At 44.2% G+C, this 14244-nt stretch overlaps 1 protein-coding gene across 1 annotated transcript in view; it reads left to right on the forward strand.

Annotated features, from left to right (window-relative positions):
* The window catches only part of Oca2 (OCA2 melanosomal transmembrane protein), a 279134-nt gene that overhangs the window by 4962 nt on the left and 259928 nt on the right, over nt 1-14244 (forward strand). Inside the window, exon 2 of the mRNA XM_028894677.2 lies at nt 3658-3920. Within this exon, the coding sequence (XP_028750510.1) occupies nt 3676-3920 (245 nt within the window). The 5' untranslated portion in view covers nt 3658-3675. The remainder of the gene's footprint in view (nt 1-3657; nt 3921-14244) is intronic.

Consider the following 14244-nt stretch of genomic DNA (forward strand, 5'->3'; position numbering starts at 1 on the left):
TTTTTTCACTTTGAGTTCCCACTTTGTAAATTCATACATCTTGCTGTGTCCAGGGGCTTCCTGTGATATGGATACATCCCCTCACTTAAGCATGAACACACTGAGGGACCTCAATTCTTTCCCATTTTGGCTGAAATATCTATAAATGTTGAGATAGATGTCCAGGAGGACAATTGCTGGGTGACATGGGCAGGACCTGGTGCTCTCAGAAAAGAAGCTGCCATATGCTGAACATTCTATGTGAATGATTGACTGACTAGAACTTTGTGATTGTGGAGGGCTGAAATGGTGCCAATCCAGAGTCAGATTATATTTAATCTTTAGTCTCCACTTTTAGGGTCTACTTTCTGTATCTAATGCAGCATCTTTTAACTAATGCATTCTAAAGGTCATCACTTTAGAAGGCATTAACAGATCACTAGCTCCTACCAACCCCAAAGCTAAGGAAGCCATCAGTATCCGAAGCCTATAGCAGAGATTCCCTGCTTTTCTGTGACCCATTGACCTGATGTCCCTGTAGATTTGTCTATGTGGAATGTTTTGCACTTACACGAAGCTAGGCAATATATGGCCTTTGGTTGACTGACTTCCTTCACTGAACATAATCTCTACAGTTTCCTCCATCGTCTGGCAGGTGTCCCTACAGCATTCTCTTGCTGTTGAATTATATTTTGTTCTGTGGATCCCCAGAGCATATTTATTATCATTGTTCTCTTGTATGGCTAAACCATCTTCTATTTATTCAAGGGACAAAATAACAACTCCTGGGTGGCTTGAACAACAAACATTATTTTCCAGAGTTTAGAAAGCTAGGCAGTCTAAGATCAAGGTGTATGCAGATTCAATTCCTGGTTCTCATATGGAGTCTTCACTCAGTGTCCTCACACGTCAAACGAGAAGCAAACTCTGAAGGCTCTGAGAAAGACACTGGTCCCATTCATAAAGATTCCATTCTCCCCAGCACTCGGAAGGCAGAGGCAGGCGCATCTCTGTGAGTTCGAGGCCAGCCTGGTCTTCAAAGCAAGTTCCAGGAAAGGCACAAAGCTACACAGAGAAACCCTGTCTCGAAAAACCAAAAAAAAAAAAAAAAAAAAAAAAAAAAAGATTCCATCCTCATGACCACCTTCCTCCTTAGACCCCAATCCTCCTCAAAAGACAATACACTAGAACCCAATTGCTCGCCAAAGACTATATCTTCACACCACCACATACACTAGACCCTAATCCCTCTCCAAAGACCTCTCCTAACACCGTCACATGCAGGAGGATAACAATATGTGAATTTGGGGTTGGAGTTTCAAGTATTTAGGCTCAAACCTATCTTCATGGAATGTTCTAAAAGGACGGGAGTATTTAGTGCCAGCAGAAGATAATGCTCTTGAATCAGGGCTGATCATACCATTGTGGAGCCTTTTGATAAAATGTCAGGAAAAAACTGCCATCAATAAGACTAAAATAAAGCTTCCCTTTATCCCTAGTCTCTCTCTCTTAACCTGTCATGGCATATTTTCCATTGTTTTAGGTTTTATTTTTATTTACCTTTAAAAACAGGATCTTACTCTGCAGCCTAGGCTGGCCTGGCTTCAAACTCCTTGTAATCCTTCTGCTTCTGCCTCCCAGTTCCTAGAATTACAGATGTGAACCACTATGCCTAGCTATTTATGATGTTTCAAAATTGCTGTTTAATGCCATTATCCTCAGTAATGAAAAATTAAGTTTTATTAGTCATCTTTGTATATTACAATGCCAGTTTTAAACTTAAATACCAAAGCCTATTTTTCGTCTGTGGAATCAGCTAATCACATGACTGATGTTTTGTAACATGCATGTACACATGTGGTTTGTTCTTACCAGGATGAAAGCCCTGGAAGAATCAAACTCAACTGCTTTTTTATTTCATGTTTTGATAAAAGTGTATTCTAACAGCACTGTCTGTCATATTGATTTACAAGTCATTTTTATCAAACATGGCTAGCCAAAGCAGGGTGCAAAACATGTAGGCATCTTTCAATGCCAATATCTTTTCATATTTGACACAAATTCTAGCTCCACTAGGCGTGTATCCAGTTGTGTTAGTCAGCTTCTCATAACTATAGCAAAATGTCTGAGGTAAACATATTACAGAGAGAAAAGGTTTATTTTGGCTCAAAGTCTCACAGGTGTAAGCCTATGATGGGCTGACACCATCACTTTGGGGTTGTGGTAGTGTATATACACATGGTAGAAAAATCCCCTCATCTCATGGTCAGGAAGGGAGAGAGAAAGGAGGAGCTTGGGGCACCATGGCCCTCTTCAAAGGCATGCGCCCCCAGTGACCTGAAGACCCTCACTGGCCTTACCTCTACAAGGTGCTCCCTTGTCTCAGTAGCACATGGCTTGAAGACCAAGCCTTTCACATGTGGTGGTTTGTGGACATTCTAAATTGAAAGTGTAACGCCAGCCTACGTAGTTGTAGATGTAACACACTTGTCCCGTGCTTGTCTTGAGTCTTGTTGAACCCTACTCAGTGTGGATCCACAGGAATCCTGTCTCAAAGTGTATTGTGGATGCTGCAGATGAACCTGGCAACTAGGAGAAGTGGCAGACACGCTCCATTCACTCCACCAGAAGCACGAGCTTTGTGTCTCAGCATTATAAAACTCACTCGACCAAGGTACATAGAAATCCTTGGTTTCACAGAAACAGTTGACAGCTAACCAGGTTGCCATAAAGCCAATCATTGCTTGAGTTATTTGATGCTATAAAATGCGAAAAATAAAAGTAGCAAATGGTTTGAAATACAGCCCCAATGGTAGTTACAGTGCATTTTCTATCTTTATAGCAACAATTATTACTTTCTCAATGCAATTAGGAGCAAAAATTGTAACCACCATAGCACAAACAAAGAAAGACGTTAAAGCCCTAGTCAGAGGTAGCCATGCTTTGAAGAATTTGTCTGTTTGCTTTGATGCTCTGTACAAATAATCTATACATGTTTATTTCAATAGGACTATCAAGCATAGGCTGTCTTTTTTTTTTTTTTTTTTTTTTTTTTTTTTTTTTTTTTTTTTTTTTTTTTGGTTTTTCGAGACAGGGTTTCTCTGTGTAGCTTTGCGCCTTTCCTGGAACTCACTTGGTAGCCCAGGCTGGCCTCGAACTCACAGAGATTCGCCTGCCTCTGCCTCCCGAGTGCTGGGATTAAAGGCGTGCGCCACCACCGCCCGGCATTTTTTTTTTTTTTTTTTTTTTTTTTTTTTTTTTTTGCTGTCTTTTATATATTCTTTTCTTTAAATTTTTTTTTTAAAAAATCTTGTTTTTAAAAGTTATTTATTTATTTTTATTTTCTGTGCATTGGTGTTTTGCCTGCATGTATGTCTGTGTGAGGGTGTCGGATCCCTTGCAACTGGAGTTACAGACAGTTGTGAGCTGCTACGTGGGTGCTGGGATTGAACCGTGGACCTCTGGAAGAGCAACCAGTGCTCTTAACCACTGAACCATCTCTCCAGACCCCTATCTATCCTTAATATTTACCAACATCACTGAATGTCCCTCCTCATAATTTTTTATGGCCTCACCTTATTTCTGTGAGGCCACTAGAAGGGCTGTGTTTAAGTACCCTCTGATTGTACAGAGTCTGCTTTTCAGCAACAGTGAGTGGCTTCTTTCTGTTTGACCTAGAAAGACCCGTGAGGGGACATGCACCTAGAGAACAAAGACATCAGGCTGCCCTCAGCCGCGCTGGAGGTCGAGCTCCGCCAGACTTCGGCTGTGTCTGTTCCCACGTGCTCAGACCCTGGACGGCTGCTGACAGTCAGACCCACCACAGGAAACTACAAGCCCAGCCAGCCAGACCCCTACATCCCCTATGATGGCCGGGCTGCTGGGAAGAGCCACCGTGTTCCTGAACATGCAGAGTTTGGCTCATTCCTCGTGGAGGGGAGGTAAGTGTGGAACAGTCCATGTCACAGGCATGGAGCTGGAAATACTAAGTTTCTACAAGTGTACTTTCCCTCCATTTGGTGGGAAAGATTTCCAGAAAGTTTGTAAAATCATTTTCAGCATTAATCTCTTTCCTGGTTTATTTTAGACAAGTGCTACTTTTTTTTTTTTTTTGGTTTTTCGAGACAGGGTTTCTCTGTGTAGCTTTGCGCCTTTCCTGGAACTCGCTTTGGAGACCAGGCTGGCCTCGAACTCACAGAGATCCGCCTGCCTCTGCCTCCCAAGTGCTGGGATTAAAGGCGTGCGCCACCACCGCCCGGCATAAGTGCTACTTTTTTAAAAATTTTATTTTATAATTTAATTTAATTTTACATATCAGCCATGTATTCCCTTGCCCTCCCCCCTCCCGCCCCTTCCCCCTCCCCGCCTTCCCTCTAGTCCATCCCCCATTCCCATCTCTTCCAGGGCTAAGACTCCCCTGGGGATTGAGTTCAACCTGGTAGATTCAGTCCAGGCAGGTCCAGTCCCCTCCTCCCAGGCTGAGCAAAGTGTCCCTGCATAAGCCCCAGGTTCCAAACAGCCAGCTCATGCACTGAGGACAGGTCCCGGTCCCACTGCCTGGATGCCTCCCAAACAGTTCAAGCTAATATAGTAAACTTGGCTTCAACTGATAATAAGAACAGAAAGAGTTGTCGTCTACAGATGTGGTAATTTCATATGATATTTAAAGTATTCCAAATACATGATATTGCGAGTATGTGTCATCTATCTATATCTTAGAAAATACTGTTTCTGTAAACATAGCATTTGAATTAATTTAATAATTTTTATGTCATAAACCCTGGATTAGAGGGGGCTGGGGCAGGCCTGGGAATGGCAGATACGATATGGCAGGAGGAATAAAAAGAGAAAAATCCCTGAGTTGACATAAAGGAGAATCACTTTTGATAAACCTTAAAATACTTGCTTATGTAAAGATAATAGACTTTACATGTCAATGCTGACACCCTAAATTCATAATTTTCACTTTATATATACCTCCTGATAACGCTGGGTGACTGTGTCTGGCTGACTCAGGGAATGTTGAGTTCCTTACAGTCGCTAGAGGCCACTCTGAAACCTTGTATCACCCACTAAATGAGACAGTATTAGAAAGTGACTAGGGGCCGGGTCATGGTGGCACATGCCTTTAATCCCAGGGAGGTACAGTCAGGTCATTCTCTGTGAGTTCGAGGCCAGCCTGTTCTACAGAGTAAGTTCCAGGACAGGCTCCAAAAGCTATACAGAGAAACCTTGTCTCAACAAACAAACAAAACAAAACAAAAACAAAAACAAAACAAAACAAAAAACAAAAAAGAAAGTGACTAGCTCTGAGGCTGGAGTCCTCATGAACAGGGTTAATTATCTTATGAGAGGGCTGGAAGAGCTGGGGAGACCTCTCTGTGCCTTCTGTCTTCTGCCTTCTACATGTGAAGATACAGCAAGAGGAGCTTGGGCTTCTCAGCCCGCAGACTGTGAAAGTAAAATCAGTCCATTACAAATTAGTCCAATCCAAAAGAAGGTATTTTGTTACGGCAGCACAAAGGGACTAAGACACAGTGCATTTTTGAGAAGATTCACTTAGTGTATGTGTTTGAGTGTTTGCCCGCATATATGTGGGGTCACTAGACACATACTGGATCCCCGGGTACTGGAGTTACAGACAGCTTTGAGCCCCTATGGGTGGGTGCTGGGAACCAAACTCAGGTCTTCTGCTTGCATGTTCCCATGATGACAATGAACTAAACTTCTGAAACTGTGAGCTAGCCCCAATTAAATGTTTTCTTTTATAAGAGTTGCCTTGGTCATGGTGTCTTCACAGCAATAGAACACTGACTAAGATACTGACATACTTAAGGATCTAATTTATGCTTTCCTCTAGAAATTTCAAAGTTTCACGTCTTACACTAAGGTCTTTGATCCATCCTAAATTGATTTTTGTGCAAAGTGGGAGATGTGGATCAAGTTTCAGTCGTCTAGAACTCTGTTAAAGAGGCTGTAGTTTCTGCAGTGTATGTTTCTGAAAGAATGATGGACATTGTCAAAGGTCTTTCTGCATTGACTGAGATGATCAAGTAATTTCTCTCCTTAAGTTTACTTATATGCTGAATTATGCTTTTTGATTTGCACACATTGAGTCAACCTTGTATCCAGTAGAAAATAAAACTTGGTTATAGTGTATGGTCTGAATGTGTTCTTTAAAGGCAAATGTGTTAAAAATTTCTGTATCTATGTCCATCAGAGAAACTGGTCCATAGCTTTCTGTCTTGAATCCTTGTCTGATTTGGTATCAGGGTTACGCTTACTGTTTGGGATGAGTTTGGTGTTCCTTCCCTTTCTATTTTATGGAACAGCGAGGAGCTTTAGAATAAAAGTGAAGAGATTGGGCACCCTTGTCTCTTTCCAGATTTTAGAGGAAATCTGGTTTTAGCTCTTCTTTGAAGATTTGGTAGCATTTAGTAATAAAACTTTCAGGCCCTGGACTTTCTTTTGTTAGGGGATTTATTAGGGTTTCATACTTGCTTGTTATTATTGTTAGTTATTTGGCGGCACTCTTACCCTGTGAGGAAATGTCACAAAACACAACAGAATCCACTAACAAGAGTTTTATTAAGATAAGAGAGAAAGACAGGTGTGCTCAGGCCTGCAGAAGAGACACATGCATGGAGAAGAAGAAGGAAGCTGGGAATATGGCGCCGGCTTATAAAGGCTGGGTCGTGCACACATACACAGGTCCATATGGCTACTCCACGTATGTGCGTAGGTCACATGGTGGCATTGTGTGCTCTTACACAACCATGCAAAGCCACGGGGTCCTGGTCATGTGAGACGCCTTGACCCAGAAATGGCTATTTTGACCCGGAACTGGCTAGGCAGAAGTGTCTAGGTCGGCCGGACATGCCCAACCGTGAGGGCGTGTTGTGAATCTATCAATTATATTTTCCTTCTTTGCATATTTCGATCTCTGGTGGACACACTTGGGGTTGCCTTTGAGTGCTGGGCAGAGTCTCCCTCATAAGACTCTCCACACTGCACCCCTGGGTGACTAATATTTTAGGTAAAGGTGCCTCCCAAGTATGAGAGTATGGTAAGTGTTCATAGTACTGAGATGAGTACATGCAGAGGACTGTCTCTGTGGTTTTTAGGCCTTTGATTATTAATTACCCCGCTGGAGAAATGCAGCTATGAGTATCATGTGCATCTCTAGAACTTGGAGATTTTCAGGCTCAACAGCAGTGAAAAACAGATCATTCCAGAATTTGGTTTATATTGGGTTAGAGATTTTTATGTTAACTTGATACAAGCTAGATTCATTTGGGAAGCTGGACCCTCAACTGAGAAAATGCCTCTACCAGACTGACCTGTGGCAAAGGCTGTGGTGCATTTTCTTGAGTGATTGTTGATATGGGAGGAAACAGCTCACTGTGGGTGGTGTCAGGCCTGGATGGTAGTCCTGAGTACTGTATGAAGACAACCTAAGCAAACCATCAGGAACAAGCCAATAAGCAGCCCTCTTCCATAGCTCTGCTTCAGTTCTTGCCTCCAGGTTTCTGTCCTGACTTTCCTCAATTATGGACTTGTGACCAAGGCAATATACAGAAGAGTTTATTGGGCTTACAGTTTCAGAAGTGAGTCCTTGACCATTACAGCAGGCAGTCAGGTATGATGCTGGAGCAGTAGCTGAAAGCTCACATCTTGAAACACAACCACAAGGCAGAGAGGGACACTGGGGAAGGTGTGAACCTTTTGAAACTTTAAAGCCTGCCTCCAGTGAAAGTGCCTCTTCCAATAAAGCCACACCTCCTAATCCTTCCCAAACAGTTCCACTAACTGGGAATGATTATTAAAATGTATGAGCCTATGGGGGCCATTTTTGTTCAAATCACCACAGGACTTATAAGCTGTAAATGAAATAAACCTTTACCTCCCCACGTTGCTTTGGTCATGGTATTTTATCACAACAATACAAATCCTAAGACCCCTACTGGCTTCAGACTTAGAACTATCAAACTTTATGCTAATTCTCAGTTGATGAGACCTGATTCTGGCTACTGAAGCTAGCTTTCTACTAGCCATATTAGAGCTTTAAAAAAAATGCAGACATGGATGGAAATATAGCAGCAGTACAGTGCTTCTTACCTAGCACACTCTGGGCTCAGTCCCTAGCACGGAAAACAAAGTCAGGAATGGTAGTGCAGGGTTGCAGGGATGGTAGTGCAGGGCTGCAAGTGCAGGGTTGCAGGGATGGTAGTGCAGGGTTGTGGGAATGGCAGTGCAGGGTTGCAGGGATGGCAGTGCAGGGTTGCAGGAATGGCAGTGCAGGGTTGTGGGAATGGCAGTGCAGGGTTGCAGGGATGGCAGTGCAGGGTTGCAGGGATGGCAGTGCAGGGTTGTGGGAATGGCAGTGCAGGGTTGCAGGAATGGTAGTGCAGGGTTGCAGGGATGGCAGTGCAGGGTTGCAGGGATGGTAGTGCAGGATTGCAGGGATGGTAGTGCAGGGTTGCAGGGATGGCAGTGCAGGGTTGCGGGAATGGCAGTGCAGGGTTGCAGGGATGGCAGTGCAGGGTTGCGGGAATGGCAGTGCAGGGTTGCAGGGATGGCAGTGCAGGGTTGCAGGGATGGCAGTGCAGGGTTGCAGGGATGGCAGTGCAGGGTTGCAGGGATGGCAGTGCAGGGTTGCAGGGATGGCAGTGCAGGGTTGCAGGGATGGTAGTGCAGGGCTGCAGGGATGGTAGTGCAGGGTTGTGGGAATGGTAGTGCAGGGTTGCAGGGATGGCAGTGCAGGGTTGCAGGGATGGTAGTGCAGGGCTGCAGGGATGGTAGTGCAGGGTTGCAGGGATGGTAGTGCAGGTTTGCAGGGATGGTAGTGCAGGGTTGCAGGGATGGCAGTGCAGGGTTGCAGGGATGGTAGTGCAGGGTTGCAGGGATGGCAGTGCAGGGTTGCAGGGATGGTAGTGCAGGGCTGCAGGGATGGTAGTGCAGGGTTGCAGGGATGGCAGTGCAGGGCTGCAGGGATGGTAGTGCAGGGTTGCAGGGATGGTAGTGCAGGGTTGCAGGGATGGTAGTGCAGGGTCACTGCAGTAACAGCTGTTATTTGCCTCCAGTCTATTTACAAATATCTGATGGATGCCATTCTTTTGTAATTTATCTTCATGTTTCCCAATCAACTATTGCTTGTTTTCCTTTGGAACTGTACTGTCCTTTGCTTTGCGCTGAGGCCACCAGTGCCTACAGTTAGAATGTGAGTGCAGAGGGGCCATGCAGCCTCCTCTCTGCAGCCACACTGTCTTTACCACACAGCTGTGAGAGCTGGTCGTTTGTAAGTTCCCAAGGAGCTATTTCTTTCCTCAGTCATTAGCTGGAATGTTAATTAATTCCATCTGGTGTACAATTCACAGTGTCTTTGACATCTGTGATTTCATAAGCTTGTGGTAAACTCGGAATCCTCTTTCTCTTTTAATTTAAAAGTTTTAATGTTTTTGAGGATTTCATACACAAGTCTTATATTTACAGCATTTCTACTCTACTCTAACTCCACCCATGTCCTCCTCACTGAATGAAAAAGGAGCACGTGACTGCTCCTAAAGAATGGTTGAGGAGAAGGTTTTGCTGTAGACATGAAGGGGAAACAGCCAGAGGCATCTGGAAGGTTCCAGACTGAACCGGGCAATGGGGGGAGGGGAGAGTGAGTGAGGAAGAGGAGAGGAGATGGGGGGATGAAAGATGAGCCTGGACCAAGAAGAGCCAAAGAGAAAAAGCAGGAGCCCAGAGGCCGCATAGCCGGAATGGCTGAGTTATAGAGGGATCAGAAGCTGGAGGAAGGTAAGTGAAGCCCAGCCCCTGGGTTGGAGATGTTTAGGGTAGGGTGTGAGGTGAGAAGGGCTGAGGAGCCACAGGTACTGAGTGAGACTTGCCCTGGGTTTCTTTGAGACCTAACATTCACCCCCTCTCAAATTCATGGTGTCGTCATTTTAAATGATTATTGTTTTATATATATGTATACATGTATGTACACACACACACACACACACACACACACACACACACACACATATATATATATATATATATATATATATATACATATCTATTGAGTCCATATCATGTTGCTCATATGTGTATGTGTTTAGGGCTGATCACTTGGGATTGGGTACCTACCAGGGTACTGGAGAGGATTGATTCTCTCTATCTCTGTCTCTGTTTCAATATCCATTAATTGCCTATAGCTCTTCATCTAGAGGTAGGGCCTGTAAACTGAGGCTTTTCTCTGTTCCTCCCATACTACAGCCATTTCCAAATAATCACTCAGAGGCTTATATTAATTATAAATGTTTGGTCAGTGGCTCAGGCTTATTACTAACTAGCTCTTACATTTAAGTTAACCCATTTCTATTAATATTTGTATCTCCACATAACCCATGGCTTACCAGTGCTCTGACATCTTGCTCCTTCTGTGGCTGCAGGTATCTGCCCTGACTCTGCCCTTCTTCATCTCTATTTTCAGTTTGATAGTACTGCCTCACCATTGGTGAAACAGCTTAATTCATCAATCAGTGAGAGCAACAGATATTCACGGCATACAGAAAGGCATCCCACAGCAAGGGTCTTGTGAGATTTCCTCCATCCATGTTGGCATGTCAACTGATGTTGTCATTATGGAGATCTTGCTTAGGCAACCATATATTGTTGAGAGTTCATTGGTGCAATTTCCCTGTCATACATAGAAGACACCATCTTCCAGAAGACTTCCTGGTCCTCTGGCTCTTAGAATTTTTCCTCTGTGATGTTCCCTGAACCTTAGGAATAGGGGTTGTGTAGGTATATCAATTGGGGCTCAGCACCCCATGGTCTAGTGTTCTCTGTATTCTGACCAGTGTGTGTGTGTGTGTGTGTGTGTGTGTGTGTGTTTGTAAAATGGTCTCCATTAGCTGCAAAAAGAGGCTTCTTTGGTGAGGGATAAAAGCTACATTTATGTGTGGTTATAAGTACAGTTATTTAGAAGGCATTTAGAAATTGTACTGGTTTAGGAAAGTGGCAAATGCTACATGTTCCCTCTGTGATGGTTTGAATAAAAATGACCCCCATAGGCCCATAGAGAGTGACACTATTAGGAGGTGTGGCCTTGTTGGAGGAAGTGTGTCACTATGGAGGTGGGTTTTAAAATCTCATATATGCTCAAGACATGCCCAGTGAGACAGTTCACTTCCTGTTGCCTGCAGATCAAGATAAAGAACTCTCAGCTCCTCTCCAAGACCATGCTTCTTCCTGCCATGATGATAATTGACTATACCTCTGAAACTGTAAGCCAGCCCCAATTAAATGTTTTCTTTTCTAAGGGTTGCTGTGGTCATGGTATTTCTTCACAGCAATAGAAATCCTAAGACACACACTCTCTCTCTCTCTCTTTTTTTTATCATAGCTTTGAGTCATTAGATATGAGTATATAACTTGGAGTAACCACAGATACTAGGAAAAGTAAAAAGGGACCATGGGGTATCATCTAGGCCTAAGATGCTACTGAGGGCCAAGTCTGGGTCCATGACCCTACAGCAGCCAGAGTCTGAGTCAATGTCTGTAGCTCTTGTTGCAATTTAGGGCCGTGTGGATGCCCTGGTTTAGGTGAGTCACCTGCTTCTATGTTGGTGTCAAAGGCCCATGCTGCAGCTGGAGCCATGTAGATCTGAATGGCCTGTGCTACTACCTAATGCCATGGTGATGTCTGGGGCAGAGCTGCACCTGGGGGCCATGTCTGGGTCTGTGGCACTACTGCAGCCAGGGTCTGTGTTGATGTCCGAAGTTCCTGTTACCATCAAAGGCCATGTGGATGCCTGAGATCTGGGGCTGTGTTAGTGGTTGAGGGCCACACTGCTACTGGGTCCATGCCAATCTGAGTGGCCTGCACTGACACCTGGGGCAGTGGTGACATGCAGACTTGGCTGCTGCCAAGGACCATGTCTGGGTCTGTGGTCCTACCATAGCCAGGATCTGTGTTGAAATCTGAGGCCTGTGTTGCCATCACAGTTTACATAGAAGCCCAGGATGGAGGAACCTGTGGCCTTGTGGGTGTCCAGGGGCCATGCCACCAAAGCCATCCTGATCTGAGTGGCTTGTGCTTCCAGCCAAAGCCAGCATATCTTTCAAGCTGTTGCCAAGGACCATGTCTAGGACCATGATCCAGCTGTAGCTGGGGTCTATGTTAATGTCTGTGTCTCATGACATCTCAGGGGGCCCTAGGAACCATGTGTGATGAAATCAGAGGGCCATGCTGAGCTGGCCCTGCTCCTCACTGGACACTACAGCAAGTGAGCTGGCCCAGAACCTCATGGGCGAGTTGTAGGGGGGTGGCCCTAGTGGTCTGGATTGACCAGCTCAGCTGTCACCCAGGCCCACAGCTGCACCTGGGGTTGGCCAACTCTAATATCTACCCTATTTAGGATCTGCTGGAGCTCGTGAAGGGACTGGTCCTGTGAAATGATACCCTCAGAATCTCCATAACTTGGGGTAACTGTGGGATATCTGAGAGGAGTTTCACTGAGGAGCCATTGATGATGGTGTACCAGAAACCAGAGGCCTTGAGCCAGACCAATGATTCATTGCAATGAACATTTGCAAAAAAAACCAATTGGGCAAAAGGGTGTGTGTGTGTGTGTGTGTGTGTGTGTGTGTGTGTGTGTGTGTGTGTGTGCTGTATGACACACTGTGGCTCCCAATGCCACCAGAATGAATGAAGAAGTGTTGGAGAGGTGGGAAAGATGGAGGAGTGAAGAGGTTTTTGTTTTTGTTTGTTTGCATGTTTTGTTTTGCATTGGTTGTTTGGGTTTTTTTTTAAACTTGCTTTTGGGGGGCACTGCAGGGGTCAGGGGAGGACATGAGGTGACTGGGAGGTGAGTGAATTAGGGTACATGATGTGAAATTCCCACAGATTTAATAAAGAAATTATGTTAAATTAAAACAAGGGACCATGGGAGTGAAAGTGGGGCAGAGAGAAGGTAACTAACTGGTTACTGAATGGATTTAAGGTCTGTTCCACAGGAGAAAATGCATGTCAGTTATGGGAATTATGGGCAAGGGAGCACATGGCTCCACAGGTGAACCTACTATGGTGGTTTTGCTAAGTGAATATAGTATCAAACTGTCTTTAAATTAATACCTTTAAACTCATAAATTAGTATAACGCTCAAATCTCATCAATTTATTTGTGAGGTGGACAGTGGTTAATGTAGGTCAAAGTGTTGAGAATAAGTGTCTGTGGAGGGGGCTCATTCACAAGTAGGACATCTGTATCACACCCCTCCCCTAAGGCTCAGGACCCTTTCTGAAGACAGAGCAAAACTATTGTAAGACCCAGAGGTTGGAGAGGACTGGACTGAATTAGTGTCTGCTGTGGAATATTCCTTTACACTGTGTGAATATATGTCATTGTGATTGGTTTAATAAACAAGTTGATTGGCCAATAGCTGAACAGGATAAGCTTAGGTGGGAAAGTCAAACTGAGAATGATGGGATGGGGAATGGCAGCGTCAGGAGATGCCAGACGGCTGCCGAGAGAGCAGGAGATGAATGTGTCATGGTAATAAAAGGCACTGCCATGTGGCAGAGCATAAATAAGGACTATAGGTTAACTTAAAATGTAAGAGCTAGTTAGCAATAAGCCTGAGCTATTGGCCAAGCATTTACAATTAATATAAGCCTCTGTGTGGTAATTTGGAAGTGGCTGCCTAGATGGGAAAACAAGTGTCTTCTAGACATGACAGGGCCACTCATGGGCACACAAGATGGGCACAAGATCAAGCAACATTCCAGCATAAAGAGAGAGGAGCTCATGAACTTCATCCCTAGCTGAGGAGCTGGTGATAGTTCATGGCTTCTTGGGGAGGGAGAGTCAATTTTCTTTAAGGGTGTGGCTCCCACACATGCGAGTGTATGGGCAGCACACACTGGACTCAGTGAGCTATAGAAAGAAAAGTGAGGCCACAAAGTTGGGAAGGGGTTGTGGGTGGGGGCTGAATCTGGGAGAAGCTAGGAGAAGGAATGTAGGGTGAATATCATCAAAAATATTGTATGCATGTATGAAATGCTCAAAAGAACAACAAAACATATAAGAATACAAACAAAATCATAAAATGCCAGCTTATATGTTATAAACTTTAAAATACCTTTTAATTGCTGTTATTGTGATAAAAATGTATTATATTGATATTCAAATATTGTTTTATAAACACGTATTAGATATAATAAACATTTGCAGTTATATATTTAAATATATATAAACTTTTGACATTTTAT

Source organism: Peromyscus leucopus, chromosome 1 (assembly GCF_004664715.2).
Source record: "Peromyscus leucopus breed LL Stock chromosome 1, UCI_PerLeu_2.1, whole genome shotgun sequence".
In the NCBI taxonomy this organism is placed as follows: Eukaryota; Metazoa; Chordata; class Mammalia; order Rodentia; family Cricetidae; genus Peromyscus; species Peromyscus leucopus.